General features: G+C 25.2%; 5 protein-coding genes across 5 annotated transcripts; 4 read left to right on the top strand and 1 right to left on the bottom strand.

The window, feature by feature from the left end:
- Window positions 1-877: 877 nt before the first annotated feature.
- Window positions 878-1,802, bottom strand: OCT59_021335 (uncharacterized protein; the record flags this gene model as incomplete). Its single annotated transcript, XM_066149805.1, has 8 exons — window positions 878-888; window positions 960-1,028; window positions 1,097-1,150; window positions 1,240-1,293; window positions 1,361-1,429; window positions 1,499-1,540; window positions 1,618-1,629; window positions 1,706-1,802. 8 exons carry the CDS (start codon window positions 1,800-1,802, stop codon window positions 878-880), a joined length of 408 nt encoding a protein of 135 aa, XP_065990673.1.
- A 3,464-nt stretch (window positions 1,803-5,266) lies between these two features.
- On the top strand, window positions 5,267-6,312 carry OCT59_021334 (uncharacterized protein; the record flags this gene model as incomplete). Its single annotated transcript, XM_066149804.1, has 5 exons — window positions 5,267-5,313; window positions 5,389-5,412; window positions 5,563-5,569; window positions 6,120-6,199; window positions 6,267-6,312. 5 exons carry the CDS (start codon window positions 5,267-5,269, stop codon window positions 6,310-6,312), a joined length of 204 nt encoding a protein of 67 aa, XP_065990672.1.
- Window positions 6,313-6,502: 190 nt separating this feature from the next.
- On the top strand, window positions 6,503-6,956 carry OCT59_021333 (uncharacterized protein; the record flags this gene model as incomplete). Its single annotated transcript, XM_066149803.1, has 2 exons — window positions 6,503-6,586; window positions 6,654-6,956. The coding sequence occupies 2 exons, from the start codon at window positions 6,503-6,505 to the stop codon at window positions 6,954-6,956; spliced, it is 387 nt and encodes a 128-aa protein (XP_065990671.1).
- Window positions 6,957-10,179: 3,223 nt separating this feature from the next.
- Window positions 10,180-10,938, top strand: OCT59_021332 (uncharacterized protein; the record flags this gene model as incomplete). Its single annotated transcript, XM_066149802.1, has 4 exons — window positions 10,180-10,597; window positions 10,670-10,699; window positions 10,775-10,792; window positions 10,889-10,938. The coding sequence occupies 4 exons, from the start codon at window positions 10,180-10,182 to the stop codon at window positions 10,936-10,938; spliced, it is 516 nt and encodes a 171-aa protein (XP_065990670.1).
- Window positions 10,939-13,386: 2,448 nt separating this feature from the next.
- Window positions 13,387-14,343, top strand: OCT59_021331 (uncharacterized protein; the record flags this gene model as incomplete). Its single annotated transcript, XM_025313018.2, has 1 exon — window positions 13,387-14,343. The coding sequence occupies one exon, from the start codon at window positions 13,387-13,389 to the stop codon at window positions 14,341-14,343; it is 957 nt and encodes a 318-aa protein (XP_025188261.1).
- Window positions 14,344-21,570: the final 7,227 nt, after the last annotated feature.

Raw genomic sequence — 21,570 nt, 5'->3', positions numbered from 1 at the left:
GTATTGTCGCACAATTTGTGCGGTGTAACATTTTCAATAATAGGGTGGTGATCAGGAAATTATAACTTTTCACATTTCTGATTTGTTCGGGATCCGAATAATATTAGATAAAAGTATAGAGATTTAAAATACTGAAATTTATAAGAATTTTAAAGATATGTAGTATTATTATTTCATATGGGTCTTCAGTTATTAAAAAAACCATCAAATAGATAATAATGGATAATAAAAATTATCAAATACGCTATCAAAAAAACTTATAATTTATCAAAAAAAATTAAAATCCATCTAAAGAAATGAATAAAATTTAGTAAAAATAAAAAGAAAGAATGAAAATTTTTTTTAGACATTCATATTCCTGTATCACAATTCACAATAAGTGAACGCAACTTTATAATAGTACTCCTAATAAACTGTTTCAGTATAACCATAAACCTTATAACCCTTATTAATAGTTAAAATAAATTCATCATATGGAAAATTGAAATGTTGCTGTTTTAGAGATTATTATCTGAATCTTATACTCAATCTATCTTTTTTTTTAATATATAAGATATAAAGTTAGATAAGAATAAATAACGATAAAGATCATCTGATGGATAGTTTTTGGATTGAACAAAAGATTATATATTATTCATATTATTCAATAATGTAAAATTTATTTTCATAATATTATTATTTTCGCCTAAATTCGAATTATTATTATTGTAACGGTTAAAAATTTTTATTATAAATTTTTTATTGATAATTTATAGATTTAATAATAAATTATTATATAATAAAGTTATTAATAAGAATCTTGTACTACTCTAATCTTAGTGTTTAAATAACTTAAATAAAGTATAAATGTAATGTTGTTTTGATTTATAAAGTTAATTTAAAATCCATCTAAAGATAAAAAATTAACAAATTAGTAAATTGATTAGTTGCTTTAAAAAGAAATTTATTTAAGAACTTACCATCAGGAATTTCCAGTTCATCTTGTTCTTTTAAATGAAGATTTGGATTATTATATATTTCGTCATCATCTATAAGAAAATAAACGTACTTAAAATAGTATAAGGATTATTTGTTATTACGTAAAATTCTCACCTACCATCAACATTAATATTTTGCCCTTTTATTTGTTGTTGTTCTTTTTCATCATAATCTAAATTTAAATAAAAGTCGCGTTTAATAAATAAATGAAATTGATATAATAAAGAATTTTATTTGTTAGTAATTTATTACTATTCTTACCATTTGAATTTATTTGCAACTTTTTAAATAATTTAGATAATTTTTTATTACTATCTAAAATTTAAGATATTGATTTAATATAAAATTCAATCTTGATTTGGAAATAATTAAAATACATTACCTCTAAAAATGGCAACTATTTTTGATGATTTGCTGCTATTCTGCTTATTCGATTTATTAAAATCGTCAACTAAAATAAATATCAATTATTAAACATCATTGTATGATAAATCAACGCTGCAATGTTAATAATACTTACTATTGTTAGGAATGTTAAAATCATACAATTTACTATGAAACGCTATTAGTAGTAAAATAAAATAAATTATTATAGTAACCAAATAAAATGGTAGAAATTATTATTAATTACGGTTATACCTTCTTGTTCTTCTATTATAATAAAAAATAACATTAATAATGAATTTTAAATGAATACATTCATTAATAAAATATTATACACTCATACCTTCTGTTGCATTTCTTGGTTCGGATAGATTTTCAAAGTTGTAAATTTTACTTGTAAATAATTTGCTACTTATATAATTTTCTTCTACTTTATTCATTTCTAAATTATCCATTTCTGATTTGAATAATTCATCCGACATATTTTGATAATGTAAACTAATATCGCTAAATTTTTTCCAAAGTGCATAAGCGTCAGGTCTTTTTAATGGATCAGCATTCCAACATTCTTTCATTAAATTTTTATATTCTAATGGAGTTCCTGGCACAATTTTTGGCCTTATACCGTTAATAATATTCATTACAATATCATTTTCATGTTCATAATTTATAAATGGTGTTTGTCCAAATGAAATTTCCCACATAAGAATCCCAATACTATAAATATCAGATGCAAAAGTACATTCTCTTCCAACAATAACTTCGGGTGCTATGTAAGGAAGATTTCCATATATACTTGTTGAACATTTATCAGCAGGTCCACAAAATCCAAGATCACTAATATACCAGGAATCATTATATTGTGAATATAATATATTTCCAGAATGCAAATCTCTATGAATTGCTTTCTCTTCATGAATATAATAAAGTGCAAGAGTTATTTCATTAATAATCTTCATTCTATCTTTCCATGTAAGTTGATTATGATTTTGTTGTAAATAATTTCTTAAATCTATATCCATTTTCATCATTACAAGCATATAATTTCTATTTGATGGATTTTGTGTTAAACCAAAACATCGAACAACATCTGACCATTTATTACTTATAGTTAAATGTGATTTAGCCTAAATGACAACGTGCTGTTGTTAATACAAAAACAGGATTTTATAAATAAATTTCAAATAAAATTATACAAACTTCTTCAATCCAACTTGATTTGCACTTTCAACATTTTCTAACGTTTTAAGTACCACTTTTAAAGTTCCAAATCTTTTTAACTGTTGTTCTTTAGAATCCCATTCTTCACAACTTCCATTAATCCAGACTGCTGTATAGATTTCAGAGAATCCACCTTTTGTCAAATAATTAATATTTTCCAAATTGTTATATGGAATCCATTCAACTATCATTTCTGGATCAAGTGATTCCATTTGACATTTCTGTATTAAATTGTCAATTTCATCATTCCCAGATGTCCAATTTGAAAAATTTTCTTTTAAATAATTTCGGACACAATATTCACAATATAATGTGGCTAAACATTCTTGGTTACAATTTTCACAAATTCTTTTTGTTCCTGAATTATCTCTAACTTTATCTAGATCATAATTTCCAGTTAATAATCTTATTGCTTCAGTTTTTTCATCATTTGTAAGAATTTTATCAGCAAGGACTGTTTGTTTTCGGAATTCAAATTGTTTATGTATATCATTATAAATATTACTATCAGTCAATGTAGCTGACCTACTAATTGTTGCATTAATTATATCATATCGAAGAGTGGACATAATGTAATTTATAAATTAAGGGAAAAGAAAGAATTATTTTAAGTTCGTTCATTCAAACCGTAATAAATTAATGAAATGCAAATTGTTGATCAAACTTCATGTTGTGCCCACATAAATTTGTAGCCTTTAGACGTAGTATTTTACGCCTCATGACCAAAAAAAAGAAAAATAATACTGACATAATTAATACTACCATACGACCATACGACCATACGTCCATACATACTTTCTAATTTTTTTATTTCTTAATATACTTTTATTTTTTTGTTGAACTTAATGAATATATAGTCTTTGATTATATTGTCGATTAATACCGTATTCAAATAATTTGATAATAGATTATTAATTTGTATTTTAAATCATACTTGCTTATAAATAAATATAAACATAATTGATAAAAAGTCAAATTTCTTTAATCATTTTCAATTGAATCTATTTTAAATAAACAACGTGATGAATAATGAACTTTAATTCATTATTTTTAATACAAACGCAACAGGATTAATAAAATTTATGATCTAATAATTGGGTATAGTATTAGATTTTATATAATATTAATTTAAGGTTTTTATTTATTTATAATTTTAAATTTATAGTATACTATCAACAATATTGAAATGATAACAATTTATTATACTATTAAATACAATGTTATTTACAATTTATGTTATTAAATACGATTATATTTACATTCCATATAAATAAATATTTTGAAAGATTTATTTATATACGATATTTTTGGTAAGATAGTTTTGATGATTATCAGATACTCTCATAATATGAAGTAGTTGGCGGCGCCGTAGCATCGTTCCGATCACAGATCCAAACCTAAATGGTAAAAAGAATGGGAAATTTTTTTTTTCGGTTTAAAAAAAAAGCCAAATCGAAAAAAGAAAGGGGAAAAAAAAATTGTAAAAAAAATTTTCGAAAAGAAACAAAAAAAAAATTCGAAAAAAAAATTAAAATTAAATTTTTCAGTTTGAAAAAAAAAACCAAACCCAAAAAAAAAAATTTCTTTTCAAAAAAAAGAAAAAGGAGGTAGAAAAAGAAAACCTCGAAAAAAATTTTAGAAAAAAAATACCGAAAAGAAAAATTAAAAAAATATTCTGCGACCGATTGTATCATTTCAAGAGGATGAGAAAAAAAAAAAATAATTCTTTTTTCGATTTTTGATCAAAATTTCATTAACTGGATTAACTGAAATGGAATTAGCCACAAGATTGGTCATTGGAACATACAAATGATCCTACTGTCAATCAAATTGTTTCTAACTATAATAAATCAGGCGCAGAAAATCACGACTTTCTGTGTTAATTCAAATTATTTATATAGAGCTTAATCTAAGTATCTCTGAATTTTTTTAATTATATAGATTGTCTGGTTTAACGAAAAAAAAAATAATTAAATAAATTTATTTGGTTAATCATTAAAGGATAAACCGAAAGGAAAAAGGAAAAAAGTCCGTTCTACTGCGCCGATCGCATTAAGAAGTAAAAACCTAAACTTTTTTTTTGCAAAAAAAAAAAAAAAAAAAAAAATTTCATTAACCGGAAATATTGAAATGGCTGTCGGAACGTCCATATGACTTGATAGCCAAATCAAATGTTTCAAACTATAATAAATACGGTATAGATCTGGCGCGGGTTTCCACATTACACAATTTAAAATTATTTATACAGGTTAGAATTCTTGATATATAGATTTTACTAACTAAATTAAGTAATATTAAATTGAAATTATAAACCAATAAAAAAATAATTTAACTAAATCATATCAAGATTCAGTTTATTAGCCATCGTCAGTAACAGTATTATGTCAAATCAAATAAAAAACATACTTAAAAAGTGACGATTTTTAATTCCAGCTTAGAATTAGCATTTCGGCCAAAAAATCAAAAATTTTACCCAAAAATATTACTTTTATGGTATTCAACCCATTTAATTATCTAAATTTAAAAGTAGAAAATCCAAAAATAATTCCTCATGTCCTAGCAAAAATTTGACCTAGAATTTCTCAATTCAATGTACTGTTACGTGGCGTTTGGCAAATTACCATTAAAAGGAGGACCACTTAAACTAACTTTATTGGCAGAAATGTACTCGAAATTTTAGATGATGAAGAATATTATGATATTACAATTGAAGTTGGCGATGACCCTAACGTAAGGATATTTCGTGCTTATAAGGTTATTTTAAAAATATTTACACGAAAAAATAGATTTATGAATAAAATACAGTATATGTACTAGAGGTTGGAACCGGTTAAGCTTAACCGGTTAATTAACCGGTTAAAACGGTTAACCGGTTAAAACATTTTTAACCGGTTAAAATGCTGAAAATATTTGTAATTCTGGCCAAATTTACAGTGCCGGCCAGAATTATAAATCACGGGACTTCGGATAAAAGTTTAGCCACCAGGTAAGATACCAACGGACCAGGTGGTGGAATTTTTTGTGTTATATAAAATTCATAATGCGGGCCGAAATTCGTTTCGATAGTTAGAGTTTAGGTCTGGCCTAATTTTGGCCGGGATTAAAAATATATTTGATGCTAATCCTGGCCGAATTTTAATTCTGACTAGGATTGAGTTTTAACCGGTTAATTAACCGGTTAAAGGTTTGGTTAACCGGTTATTAACCGGTTAAGATTTTTTGGACCAGTTCCAACCTCTAATATGTACTATAGCCAAACAAATAATACACGACTATCAAATTAGAGAAATCAATGATTTAGATTATTGGATTGACGTTTGAGTCTAAAAATTGATAATATTTTAGAAAAATTTCTCAATAGAGTAAAATATTTTGTATATTGTATGATAAATATTTTCATTCGATTATAAAAATATATAGTATTTTTACTACCTTAACGACCTTCACTAGTAATATTGTAAGGAACACGTCATTACGGTTGCCGAAAATCATATCTTATGACATTCACCTTAAGTTCTCTTTATCTTTTATTCAAGGATTGTTACCAAAATTATGGAATTTTAACACATACTAAATTACCAAATATTTTACCCATAATTCTTCAAATAATCTTAAGGTAACATTATTATTGTTATCATTTTTTAATAAATATGTTTATAATTTATTATTACTATTTTCTTTAGATACATCTGTAGAGGAAAACTTTCATTGGAAGAATATGATTATTAAATTTTATTTACTGCCAATGAACTTAGTCTTCAAGTATTAATTCCTTATTTAGAATACTTTGGAAATCAAATCAGTACATTATTTTTTAAGTTTGATATATCAAATCAAAATTCCGTTCCGTCCAGATTTAATCAAAAAGAACCAAATAAAATATTTAATTCTCCAAATTTTTCTAAATCTTTTGGTGATTATGATTATTATAAGCGAAATTGAAATTTGGGAACGTATGATTAAATGGGAACTTGTCCAAAATCCAAAACTTCCTTCTGATCTTGTAAACTTTTCAAAAGATGATTTTAATACTTTAAAGAATACTTTACAAAAATTTATTATTTTTAAAGAAAGTATTACCTTATAAAAAATTTTTGCCAAAGGATTTATATAAAAATTTATTAAATTATGATGATACTAAAAAATCGGAATTTCATACTGTTGAAGAGGTTGAATCAAACAATATTGATTCAAAAATTATTACAATTCAATATGCTGAATTAATATCAAAATGGATTGATAAATTAGAAATTATAGATAAGTTGACAACTTCATACGAGTTCAAATTATTATATCGTGATTCTCGTGATGGATGTATCATAGATTCAATAAATTTCGTGAAATTTGTAAAGATTAATTCCATACCGCCGTAACAATTTATATGATAGTAATGAAAATCTCGGAGGGTATAATCCAATTGAATGGAAATTTGATGGTAATTATTGCATAACTAATGATAGTTATGGTAGTATTAGAAATTATGTATTAAATCGTGTAAAAAATGAAAAGAAAGCTATTTATAATAGTCTTGATAGTATTTCATCATTTGGTCATGGCGAAATTGAAATTATCAACGGATCATTAATTTGTTGTAATAAAAGGTCTTATGAAAGATCGATCAGAATAGTCAATGAGTAATCAATTTTAAAAGATTACAAAGTATTTCAAATTGAAATTGCTTAGGATTTATAAAACAATGTTTTAAATTAAGAACAATAAAATTTTTGTTAGAGTAAATTATGAAAATATAAGTATTTACTGTATATTTTATTTTTATTTAATTATTAAATAGTAAAAATTCTGGTCACTAAATATATGAAGCTCTTTATTTTAAATTATTATATATGATATATCATTAATAAATAAACATGTATATTTTGCAAAAATAATTTAATCTCAAAAAAAATTTCAACCAACGATAATAATTGTATTTTATATATAAAAAAATTTTTGAGAACTTTTTTTCAAAAAAAAAAAAAACCAGTTTAAATTAAAAGAATGCGATAATAAACTTAATGTCAATTAAGTATCCATTTAATCTAAATTCATTAGGTATTACACAATAATACTTTTGTAAATATAAAATGTATATTTTATTATAGAACGAATTTTAAAAAAAGTTAAAATTTCATCCGTTAGAATAATAAATAATTTAACTTCATACATTAATCTAATCTTTTTCTAGATTTTCAAAATTTTTAAATTGGATTAAATAAACTATTTAATCATCTTTTATGATCTTAAATACTACGTATTTTTCTAATAACTATTATTGTTACTAAAAGATTGTTCAGTAACTTCATATAATATTATAAAGTCTCCTAATTATTATCCTGTCAGTGAATTTAATTGGATAAAATTGTTTTATGCAGTATTGTCTTAGAAAACATTTTCGCGAAACTTTTTACAATATTTATTTCAAGCAAAAAAAAAAAATTTTTTTATTGGTATTGACATAAAATCAAAAAAGTACACGAAGTATTATCATTTTACCATCTTCACAAATATCAAATATCACAAAAATATTTATAAAACAGTTCTAATATTTATCTGCTAAACTTAACCAAATATAATAACAATATATTCCAGAGTTTGAAATAAATAAATAAATAAATGAGTTAGCAAAACTACATGATTTTTTTTTTAAAAAAAAAATGTACGTGCTTATAAAAAAATTTAAGTACTAGTACTATGTTAACCATTCGATCAGCATCTTCGTTGTACAATTATGATTTGTCCTAAACTCTGCATACTATACTTATCCAATTTCAGACGGTATCTCTAGATATGTAACCTTGGCGACGCTTGTTACACCTGGCGCATTTGTGGAATTGGCAAAACTTGATATGCCTGTACAATTTAATAGCGTAATTCATGAATTCATAAACTTTTTTTTCGTGTAAGGTTATATCCGCTGATTTATATTTATTATTTTATTTTTTCTAAATTAAAGTTTAAATAATTATAAAACCATTACATGTTACAACTAATCGACAGCACAAAGTTTATGATTAATATAAATATTAATATATTAATTTTTTAATATGAAATATTATATTATCAAAAATTTAAATATAATACCAGGTGTTAATTTAATAAAAAAAATTCGTCAACATGTAATACAATATTTTGATGATTCCTTATTTATCTAAATGGTTTCACAATGTTTCAATTAGGTAATGACAATAAAAATGTGCAGCTGAAAAAATTGTTAAATTTGATTGGTAACGATGGTAACGAATTGCTAGCCTCAGATGTGCATGATACATATTGTGCTCCGAGCTCTGTAAATAAATAACTTTACGTTCAATATTTGGTTTAATAATTTTCATTTATTATAAAGTAAATAACAGTACTACACATATAACTAAAATTACTGTAATTAACGCATTTATTTCGTAATTGATAAGTATGAAATTGTTGAAAAAGATATTCAAAAAAAAGCCAAGTAATACTGGTATGGAAATTTTGAATAAAACATCCAAGAGAAAGCCAAAAAATTTATGGAAAAGGGTTGATCGGGATATATATTAGGTAAATGCAAATTCACTTTAATAATTATTATAAATAATATGGTTTAAAATAAATAAAATATATTTTAATTATTTATTAGATTCATGTTACTATTTCTTCTATTAATTCCGCTACCAAATCAGAAGAGATTGATGATAGAGTAATCTATATGGACGATATGGAAAAAAGAAAAGAAGTATATGGTATATGTGATGAATGTAATGAACCTGGTACAGGAGAATTTTGGTGTCAACATTGTAATGCTAAAAGATTTAAGGAAAATTTTAAAAATTGGACTAGTGGAAATAAAGATATTGATGAATTAATACAACATTCACAACTTAATGCTGTACATCATATTAAATGTCTTGAATGGATACCTTATGAGAAATTTCAAAATGTCACTTATTTTACCAGAGGAGGCTTTGGTAAAATTTATTCAGCTGAATGGCCTGAGGGATATATTGGTTGTTGGGATATTGAAAATCAAAAATGGCACCGATACACAGACAGTAAGGTTGCATTAAAAAGTTTGGATAATTCTACTGAAATTAGCAAAGATTTTTTAAATGAGGTAACTAAATAAAAAAGTTAATTTTGTGTTATATTTAAATTGACATTATAATTTATTAAATTTTGATTTTTCTTAAAAATTTTAATTATTAGATCAAATCTTATCTTCAGATTTATTTTCGGGATATTGTTTTATGCCATGGAATAACTCAAGATCCAAATACCAAAGATTATATGATGGTTTTATATTATTGTGAAAATGGGGATTTAAGAAATTACTATTTAAATAAGTCCGATGATAATCTAAAACTTTTTGATTTATCAAGAATTGCGAATGGACTGTTAGGTATTCATAATGCTGAAAAAGTCCATAAAGATTTTCATTCAGGTAATATATTGGAAGGTGGGTCTATGTATATAAGTGATTTAGGAATGTGTTAACCAGCAAATAATAAAGAGAAATCAGATAAAAAAGAAGGAGTTTATGGAGTATTACCTTATATGGCACCAGAAGTTTTACGTAGATATCAATATACAAAAGCAGCTGATATTTATTCATTTGGAATAATTATGAATGAGTACCTTTCTGAAGAAATTCCTTTTAATGATATTCCTCATGATCATATTTTAGCTGTTAAAATATGTAAAGGACTTAGACCAAAAATTTCTGAACATATTCCAAAATTCCTTGTAGATTTAATTATGAAATGTTGGGATGCTAAAGCAGAAAATAGACCATCTGCTAAAGAATTGTATCAAATATTAAATAAATGGAATGAAACAGAATTTGATGATGATGAAATTCGTTCTCAAATAAGTGAATATGGAAAAATTAGAGAAATAAAATTTAAAAACAGATCAAATGAAAATAAGTCTGAAAGTATTAAAACTCATCCTCAAGCGATCTATACAAGTAGACTTTTAAATTTCGAAAATCTTCCAGAACCAGTAAATTCATCAGATCTATCATCATTTCAAGTTATTTCAGGTAAATCAATATTAATTATGAATTATGAAAAATTCTTATTCAAGTTTTTAACAATATCCCAATCTTTAATAGATGATGTCCCATCAGTATCAGCAAATTTAAGTAAGTATAATTACCAATACTTTTTGTACTATAAATTATATTTTATTTTAACATTATTTTGTCGTTTTAATTTAGTTTCAGAATGTTTTGATTGTAAAATTTAACGAATCAGGTAAAATAATATTGTTATTTATTAATAGTTTTCTCGTCTAACTCATCTAATTTTATTTAATATTTCTAATATAATAGATCTCAATGAAATTAATCAAGAAGAAGATAATTTAAATGATGAGTCTTAAATTATTAGCAGGTTTTTCGAGAATAGTCAGAATATTATTTAATAAATTTAAAGATAATATTTAAAAACTTTTATTTAACTTTGTTAAATTTTTATTTACTTTTTTATAACTCCAATAGAAATTTTTATGATAGAATTAAATAAAAAATATATTTATATATAAAATATCTTATTTTTATGTTAAAAAAGAGTCGCTCAACTACATAAAAGCGAAATGCTTGATTATTCTGATATCATGATAAAAAATCATGGTAGAAATCTTAGATTAGCTTGTCTATCAAACATTAAGAGAACTTAAAATTGGTTGCAAACAAACAAATAATTTTAAATTTTTCTTCATATTTAAAAGTTATTTATTTTTTATATTTATTTTAGCTTTTATTTTTTATCAGAAATAAAAATTTTTATTTTTATTTTAAGTTATTAAAGACTTTAATTGGTCCATCTAAAATTATTTTTGAGGTGGGTTAAAAAAATCGTACATTTGTAATCGTATCCGCAGTAATCGCCTCAGTATTCATTTATCATATTAATTTTATTTTTCTCAATAATATAAGTTTAATAGAAGTCTGAGACCGGGCGAGCCGGGAATTTTAATTTTTCAAGTGGGCCGCTGTAAAATAGGGATCAATACAGACTTCTATTTATAGCTGCAATGAAAATAAATTAATTCTTTTTGACGAATTGGGACATGAGGATTGTAAATTTGTAATGCCAGGATCATCTAAGGCATTATTAATTATAAACCGCAGCGATATATTTATTGTAGATATATAACCTACGAATTTTGAAGTGTTTTAAAGTGAAATATGTATAATAACCTTCTGGATCATGAGACTAAACTGATTCATACACGTTTAGTATAGTATAGTAGTTCTTTGTAGATATTTTATTATTTTATAACTTCGGGTAATAAACTCCCGATTCAAGAGTATAAACTTAGTCATATGTGACATTTAGTGTTACATAGTACTTTGTAATATTTATTTTAATGATTTTATAATTTTGAGAAATAATTAATTCAATTGGTCTCTTAATGAAGAGTATAATTTTGGGAATAATCAGAATAATCACTTGGTTATTTAATGAAGATCACAAATTGAGAAATAATCACGTGGAAAAACGAAGAACGTAAGTTAGGAATGAGGACATAACAACATATATAATAACATTGGAGTTTGACCTTCTTAAACATAACTTGGACATTAAAAAATTAGTATTTTGGACACATTCCTTTAATATACGATACTTTTATACTATTTTCTTATGATGAAAAAGTACCTTTCCTAATAATTTAAGTTTGCGAATCTTATTAATGATTTAACCTAGGTTACTCTTGTAGTTTCACCGGGGAAAACAAGGTATTTTATTGATTTTATTCGTGAATTTCATTTTATTTTTATATTTTTGGGAGGTGAATTCATGAATTTCATGAATTATTATTAGAGAAATATTTTATAAAAGTGGGTTTTTGGTGAATTTTCATAGGAAATAATTTAATTTTATGAATACGGAAGGATAAATTATCGTATTTTAGTTTGAAAATTAGGATTTTATGATTTTTATTTGATGAATTTGTATTTTTATTAGAGGGATTTTATTTTATTTTGTTATTTTATTATTTTTGATTTGATATTATTTTATATCTGCCCCCTGAAGAGCAGGAAATTAAGAAAATTAATATTTAGTTTTTGATAATAAAGGGATTTAATGTAAGGTCACCAGACCCCGGCCTTACAGGATAACGAATTATAGTTACGCACATTATTATTGTCTGATTTTAATATAATGTTAAATCTATGAAGCGAATGCTTAATTTATTAAAGATGCTTACTACACTTTTCCAATTTCAGACGATATTAAATTATTTAAAAAGTTATTGAATGGGTATATCGGTCACAGAACCGAATTATTGGATGAAGATGGGCCACATAGTGGTCATTTTCACCAATCAGTGAAGGTCCCTGTGACTTAATAACATCATTAAATATGTTTTATTTAACTTTCTATAAATTTCATTTTTATGTTATTTTTAGCGTTAATCCATTTTATAAGCTTTATTTAAACTTTTCCTATAAAATATTCATTTACACTATATTTTTACTCTACTTTATTATATCAATCATGTGTTATTGTTACGCCTAAAAAAATATCTGTCTATGAAAATCTGCATGTGAACGATAACTCTAGATATGGAATCTTGGCGACGCTTGTCACACCTGGCGTATTTTTATCAATTCTTGGCATTGGTAAAACCTGATATGCCTATATAACGATTGGCGTAATTACTGATAATCAAATAATTACATAAGTACGATTTAACTATTTAAGGAATCCTTTGGCTATTCTCAGCCAATTTTCAAAGTTTCACCAATAATATATTTTTTTTTTTATATCAACATAATAGGATATATTTAATTTCTTAGTTTTAGCTTGTAATAAAGATAAAATGGAGCTTTATATACCTCCAAAGGGACTTAAATTCAGGCTTCAAAATTATAAATCAAAATGGGCCATTTTTTCTAGGTTCTCTCAAGAACCAAAATTTTTTCATTTTACAAGCAGTGATGAATATAAAGACCAGTACTGGACTTTGATTCCAGGAACAGGGAAACATTCTGGTTATTTTAGAATTGAGAATTGCGTTACCCAACAGGCCATTTTTTCTAGGTTCTCTCAAGAACCAAAATTTTTTACTTACACAAGCAGCGAATTTGATGATCAGTACTGGACCTTTGTTCCAGGAACAGGAAAACGTTCTGGTTATTTCAGAATCGAGAATTACGTTACCAAATGGGCCATTTTTTCTAGGTTCTCTAAAGAACCACAATTATCTCATTACATTAGCAGTGATAAATTTGATGATCAGTACTGGAGTTTTATATTTGAAGATATGATCATTGAAAGCGTGGATTACAAAATTTATGTAGGAAAAATCCAAAGTACAAAAAATGTTGTGCTTATGAGACAATCCTTAACGAATGATACTGACGGAGAGCAAATGTTAAGCTTCAAAGTAGATGAGAGCGTAAAACATACGTCAACCTTTGAGTATTTAAGTGGATTTACCGTGAAGGTAGGAGCTAAATTTAAAGCTGAAATTCCATTTATAGAAGAAACTGGTCTTAATATTGAAGCTACAACTAGTAATCATACTTGGAGTTTCGGTAATTCTACAGAATCAGTAAAGAAATATACAGCAGAGTTATCTGTTAAAGTTCTTCCAAGAACAAAAATAATTGTTGAAGCAACTATAAAAAAGTCAATATTGAACGTGCCTTTTATTATGCATCTTAAGTCAAAGGAAACGGGTATTAAAGTGGATACTTATGGTACTTACTCAGGTGTAACAACTTGGGATTTTAATAATATCATTAGAGAACAAAAAATAAATCCAACCTGTTGATATCAAAAACCATTAAAATAAAAATATAAGAAAGTACTGTACGAGTTTAATAAATGAGGATGACCAGAGCACATCACGATTATCATAAAAACAAAAGAAATGAGGTAAGACTTCCTACTATTGTATATACAGCAGCAATCAACATTTTCCTATTAGGATGATATTGTCAGACACGTGAGAAATAAGCCAACCATGACTTGGTTACGTTCTCGTAGTTAGGCATTTTTCACATATTTCCGGGTGAAATACTCTTCAGGTATCTTATGATCGATTTCCAGAAGAAGCACCTTTGATGACGACAATCTTTGAATAGAACAAAAATAGATATATTCTTTATCTACAGTAGTTATATTTATTCCTTATTTAGGCAGATTCATCATAGTATTTGTTCGCTTTGTAATATTATTTCTATAGGTGGATTGACGTAATAATAGTAAAGAGTCCAATATGACTTTGAAATTTGACCAGAAAAATTCCGCATTTTATTAGTGTAAATAATCTGACAAGGTTAATTTCTTACAATAGTGGGGCTCTGTCTGATAATAATACAGGATGTACCTTCGTATTTGTTCTAACTAGAGTCATACCCTAGGGCCGGTGGCTGGCCCTAAAGAGTATATAAATTTTAACACTTATTTGCAGAAACAAAGTATTGGTAGGATATAATTTAATTTTTATTTAAAATAAATAAATAATTTAGTTTATTTTTTTTCATCTAAAATAATTTAATTTATTGTTTTTTACGTTTCGATTTAATGATCTTGTAATTGGCCTTAAAGAATTTTTTTTTGAAATTTATAAAAAACATCAATTTTTTTTAAAAAAATAAAAAATTTTTTCGTTTCTATCCAAAACAATAAATTTATTCAATAAAATTTATTTCACATGATTAAAAACTTATTAATATTGTAGGATATTTCAAATCAAATTTAGACGATCCTATGTCCACATTTTTTTTAATAAATCAATTCGTGTGGAAGCCATCCCTTTTTTGGTTCCATTGAAAATAATTATTTTTTATTTAGCAATTCCTGAATACAAATAAAATAGAAAAAAACAATCGGAACTTGGAACACTATACTTCAAGTTTTACCGAGATTTACGAGATTTATCCGCGAAATTTAGATTTTTAGTTCCATTAAAATAATAAGGTATTGAGATACGAAAGTGAATTATAAAGTAGGCAACTGCATGTGTTGCATAAAAGATTTCACAAATAATAAATTTATTTTTTTGGGGGGGCTTTTCCGGACCAACCAAATTACATTTTATTGTAAAAAAAAAAAATATTTTTCGAATGATAGACTGATTAGTATTCAATATTGGATTATCTTCTTCTTGTCTTACTATTAAGTTTAATTGAAAAAGCTTATGATAATTTATTTTTTTTAAGCAGAGAATTCTGATATTTTTTTATTATGCAATGTAGGACATCAACACATTAAATATAATAATACAACGAATAATAATAATTTGTTATTATCCCTCCTTCTTTAGAACGTATGATACTTCAGGTATTATATAAAACGTATAAAACATTTTTATAGTAGATGATATATTGTATATGTAACAAATGATATATTTCGCGTTAGAAATCATATTAGTCCTGGTCATGTTAGACGGAGAAAGAATATATAAAATTAATTTATACTGTTTAAAATAATATGTATAGTTTTTTTTTTATTGCAAAAATCAAAAACGGAATTATCATTTTTATTTGGGTAACTAACTAATTGTAAACTCATTTAAGTCATTTTAGTGATCATGAGAAAATTTTTATTAAAGATAAAATAAAATATTGCACATTAATAGGAAATTTTATGAAAAGACCAATCATATAAAGTTTAGACTTAATATATTTGCAATAATACATTTATTAAAATTAATACAAACTAAAATTTTTAATGACCGATTTAAATAGAAACAATAACTTTACTTATGAGTATTTCTATAACAAACCGATTATAAACATTTCGGAGTAAAGCTCAAAACTCCTCAAAATTGATTTGTTAAAAATATTTCATATTGCGATTAAATACGGTATATTAAAATTTCATTAGGTTGAGTTCAAGATCCTTATACACGTGAAAAATTCTGACTTAACGCATATCACAAATGTTGATCACGACATGTCAAATGCAATCTGACTATAAAAAAAATCATTAATATTTCAATTATTAATAAAAATTTTGGGTTCATTTCATTGTCCTTTTAACGCTTTAAAACAAGGAAATTTATGCGGTAAGATGTGGAACGAAAAGTTTTTTGATGAGTTCTAAATTTAAATACGAATGGCTGAACTATGTTTAATTATAAAATGCATGACCATTTTGATGAAAGGAATTCCCGTTCCAAGTTTGTGAATATATTCTACTAGTAAATCTCAACAATATAAAATGTACTCCTATTCTAAAAAAAAAAAAGTATTGAAATTTTCAAAAAATAATAACGCTTGCTTGACACTCCTTTATTAATCCTTTATTCCATTATAATTTAAAAATAATATCACTCATTTATTAAAACAAATTCTTCCTTTATTCCTTATTAATTGCTACAAAATACCCATTGTCTTCACGGTCTTCGCGGTCTTCGTTTCAGAATCAAACAAAGACTAAAACAATTTGTAAAGCAAGAAATAGCTTTACAATAATGCTCTCCTGCCTCCGACTTCAAAAGGACCTACCCTAATGATGTCCGCACTCGTTTTCGTAAGATGCTCTTCCGAGGAAGAAGCTCACGTATTGGGCCAGAAAACTCAAATTCGAAAAGATATTCAAGATATCTTCTAAACCCCAATACAGATACATAGGTATTTTGTAGTTATAAACTTCCTTTCCGACAATCCCTTTATTCTTTTTTTCCGATAAAAATTACTTTCACAATAATTGTAAGAAATATACTTGTAAAAAATAATTTTTCTTATAAATATTAAATGAAAATTTTTATTTAAGATTATAAAATACTTAAGTAAATCTAATTTTAAATTTACGTATTATATTAAAGATTCTAAAATAATTTAATACTCAAAGATTCATTCCAAAAGTTCGAATCCATTATAAGATTAGTGCGACCTGAATCTGTCAATCCAAATCATGTGACTTCAACATAGCTTCCACCAATATATAAAATTAGTATATTTTACCCATTTGTCCTTTAGACCTTCAAACCATTTAGCATAATTAAGAAATTCAGCTGACATTTTGATTTGGTGGAAAATATCTAATACACGTTATGTAATTTTAAGTATAGCTTTTTTGACTCTTTTTTGAGCAGATTGACTTTGAGCAGATTGAATTTTCGTCATAATTGGCTTGTTCGTTATATAATAATAAAGATACATTGTATCAAATTACTTAAAGTTACTTGATTAAAAATCTAATTTGAACCTTAGGTAATTTGTCTTTATAGTCTTTTTATAAGATGATTTTATAGGTGCGACCTGAAGACCTGAATCTGGTATATCATGTGACTTCAATATGAAACTTTCAAAAATCCACCAATATAAAAATTGGTACATTCTGTTCATCTATCTCTAGGATCTCTATCAAACCGGTCCTGTAACTCTACTCCAATCCCAACCATCCAATATCCAAATTGTTTTTTAATTGAGACTGACTAAACTTATCCCTGATCTTCTTAACCATATCATCAACTTGAATTTCTGTCCATCATTTAAGTATGTCATACAAAAAAATTTCTCAATCAGAATAGTATAATAATTCTTCGTCCACTCTCAATTCATTCAGATTTTTTTTTTCCATTGGTAGTAGACTAAATAGAGAGATAGATATTTTGGCCATTAATATTAGATAGAATCCCCACCTTTAGGTAGTAATGCCTGTTATTGCCGTCCAAATTGGAAGTTTTCTTGTACCATCATATTATCATATCAGTTATCATTAACCATCATAGAATTTGTTTTATTGCATTTTTATTTAGATAATATTAAGCTGGTGTTTATTTTTCAATTATATATTTAATTACTTACAAACATAGAACAATTACAATCATAGAACAACATGGAGAATTGTTAAGCTTTTCAATGCATATCTAATTTCAACTTGTATGTAAAATATTAATAAGTTTAAAGAATAAAAGAGTGCAGCTTCTGAAAAACCTTCATAGTTCATAAATACTATAATTCTTCCTTGCAATACATTATTTTGAACAAGAATATTCAATAATTGTTTGTTGAGAATTTTGACCATAACTTTACGAGCCGTTTCAAGCAATGTAACCGGTTTTGTGTTATTTAAGCTGCATCCCCATGGTTTTGGCTTTGGGATTAGGTAAATGTTTGTTGAGGGTATTTCATGAAGTAAATTTAAATACTCAATAGCATAATTCTTTATCCGTTTTTTTTCTTTTAAATATGTTTATTTGTTACCATTATTCATTTATGGTAGCACTTACTATGAAAAGCTTTGTAATGATCACAACCATGTGGGCTTTCTATAAACTTGCCCATTGCCATACATATTGATATCAGAGTCTGGGTTTGTCATAATTTTGGCATCCACAATCTTTCTTGAAACATTTGCCCAACCCAAATAATATTGTATGAAATGTACACATGAAGGAAACTTTAAATTTATACTAATAAAATCACTGCTTCTAAATCAATAGAGGTACACTAATCAAGAATTATATTCATTGCCCTTGTATTATTAAAAAAATGTATGATTTATAAATCTCTCTCTTTGCTAATAGTCAATATAATGAAATGTTATACCAAGAAAGCTGATATTTGGTGATGTCCATCCATCTAAAGTAAAACTTCTGCTATTCTGTGTGCTAATGTTATTACGTATTCTAATCATTTTGCAAGGCAGTTGTGAGAAATTCCAGCTAATTTATGACAAAATTGTTATCTAAGAAGTCAATTTTTTTGTAAGAGTATAGTTGGAAGAACTCTAACACAATTGGACTGTTCTTTATTATTTAAATATAATTTTTAATATTAAATTTACTGTAATTCTGTAAATATGATTCACCTCGCCATTGAAATTGATTTCTTTGTACTCTCAATTAATGATAAGAAAATCATCATCGTCTGTGAATAGCTCCAGATTGGTTTTATCAGAAATTTTTTTTAAATGGTTGAGACTGATTAATTTTGGTATAATTACTTTTTTTCATTTGAAGTTTTGCATTGTAAAATTATTTTGATTGCAAGTTTTATTTCTGGAAATATAGTTGTATCTATCTTATAGTTTTCATAAATATCTGTCACATATAAAAATACCCACAAAACTATATTTATGACGGTACTCTACTACTAAATAAATATTTGAAATATAATAATTTGGATTCAGCTGGTATTCCATTAAAATTTCATATCCGAGATGTTCTTCCTATCTTTGACATAAAAGAGGATTATAATATATGCACCAAAGTAAGGAAGCAATTATCCCTTGAATTCAACTCTATTTCATTAAGGGGAAATTGTATTCAATAAATATTATCCAACTTGAAGAACAATAATATCAGTTACATATGTTCCTTCACTTTGTATATTACCAAATTCAGGTCTAAATGCTGAATTTTTCCATATATTCTCTTTAATAATAAACTTAATTTTTAATATTTTAAAAAATATTATTTATTATAATTATATAATTAATTCTAACTAATCAACTTTTTAATTTTATTTTTAAATAATAAATTTTGCATTTTATTTCCAGAAATACAATTGTATCTTATAGTTTTATAAATGTTTGTTTCGTATTCCATTAAAAATTTCATATCCAATATGTTCTTATATTTGAAATAAAAGAGGGTCATAATATATTCACCAAAATAAGAAAGAAATTATTCCATAAATTCAGTTTTCTATTTTGAATTTTTGGCAAAAATATTACAATTAAATTTATGGGTATTTTTTGCCATGAAATGGTATGGTTTTAGTGGAACGCATGTAATAAATTATATACTCAAAATAAACCTATCTTAATAGTATTATCAAAGTCATGCCCTATTATTTGATAGAACATCTTTCTCAGATTTTTTTGACCTATATTTCTATATTTTCCTAATAGTTCATAATTGGTTTTCTTCATTAAAGTTTAAAAAAAATAAATTTTACAATTATTTTCTAGAAATAATAGTAATAGTCATTGAATCTTTTTTTCTTGAAACTTTTCAAATTTTTTATAATTATTTAACCAAATAATATTGTCTTAATAATTAAAAATAAACTGCATTAATAAAAATAATAACTCATCTGCACAAAATTTTTCCCTTTTTTTGTTCATTTATACTAAATGGAATAAGTTCTTTTAAATGTGTTGTTTTTGGACGCAATAACTGCCAACCACTTTCTTTGAAAATAGGAAGTTGAACTTTCTAATAAATTTTTATTTAATATGTATAATTCTAATTCTTCATCATTTGAACTTCCACATAAACTTTTTGCTTTATAGTATTAAATGCTGGGCGTTTTTCATCTAGTTTTTCAATACATTGTCTTTTTTTTCATATTCTTTATTTCTGAATGTGTTAAATTCATATATGAGAAATTGGTAATATTCTTTCTACTTATATAAATTCTTCCGCCTTCCTCCTCAACTAGCATGTCTCTTCCTATTTTATTTCTGTTCTTATAAAATATTAGAAAATCTAGCAGTTATTTGTATTCTGATAGGCTGTATATCAAATTGGTGGAATGTGCACATATCATATTGGAATAATGTAAGTGCTTTTTTTTACTGACTTTGTATAGACCTGTCTTTTTGCTCACATTTAATAATAACTCAAATTAATTTCCTTCTCAGTAAAGACAAATATAAGGAATTTTTTGATGGTACAAAGAATGTTATAATGGATATGGGCTTGTTCATTTTACATTCAAATAGTTCTTTGGTAAATATTTTTTTTAAAAAATCTATAATACTCATTTTTTCTTCCTTTTTATAAATAAACTTAGCATTAAATCAATAAATTTCAATAGTAATTTAATTCTTTGTAGAGCCTTTTTTAACATATAAATATTCACTCTATCGTATGCCTTTGATATGTATAATGCCAAAGGCTATAATTCTTTATTTTCCTTGAATAATTTCTTTTATTATTCTTATGGATTCAAATGTTGAGTTTAGATTCATTAATATTATTTAATTATAGGTAGGTAGATCTTTAGTATATTATTTTAAAGAACTATAATACACAACTTGTGAAAGAAAATCAGTTTGATCCTGCAAGAAAGATATCACAAATCAAATATCACAG

The sequence above is a fragment of the Rhizophagus irregularis genome, chromosome 3, assembly GCF_026210795.1.
Source record: "Rhizophagus irregularis chromosome 3, complete sequence".
Taxonomy (NCBI): Eukaryota; Fungi; Glomeromycota; class Glomeromycetes; order Glomerales; family Glomeraceae; genus Rhizophagus; species Rhizophagus irregularis.
Note: the sequence above shows the minus strand (reverse complement) of the source record. Positions and strands in the feature narration are given on the sequence as shown.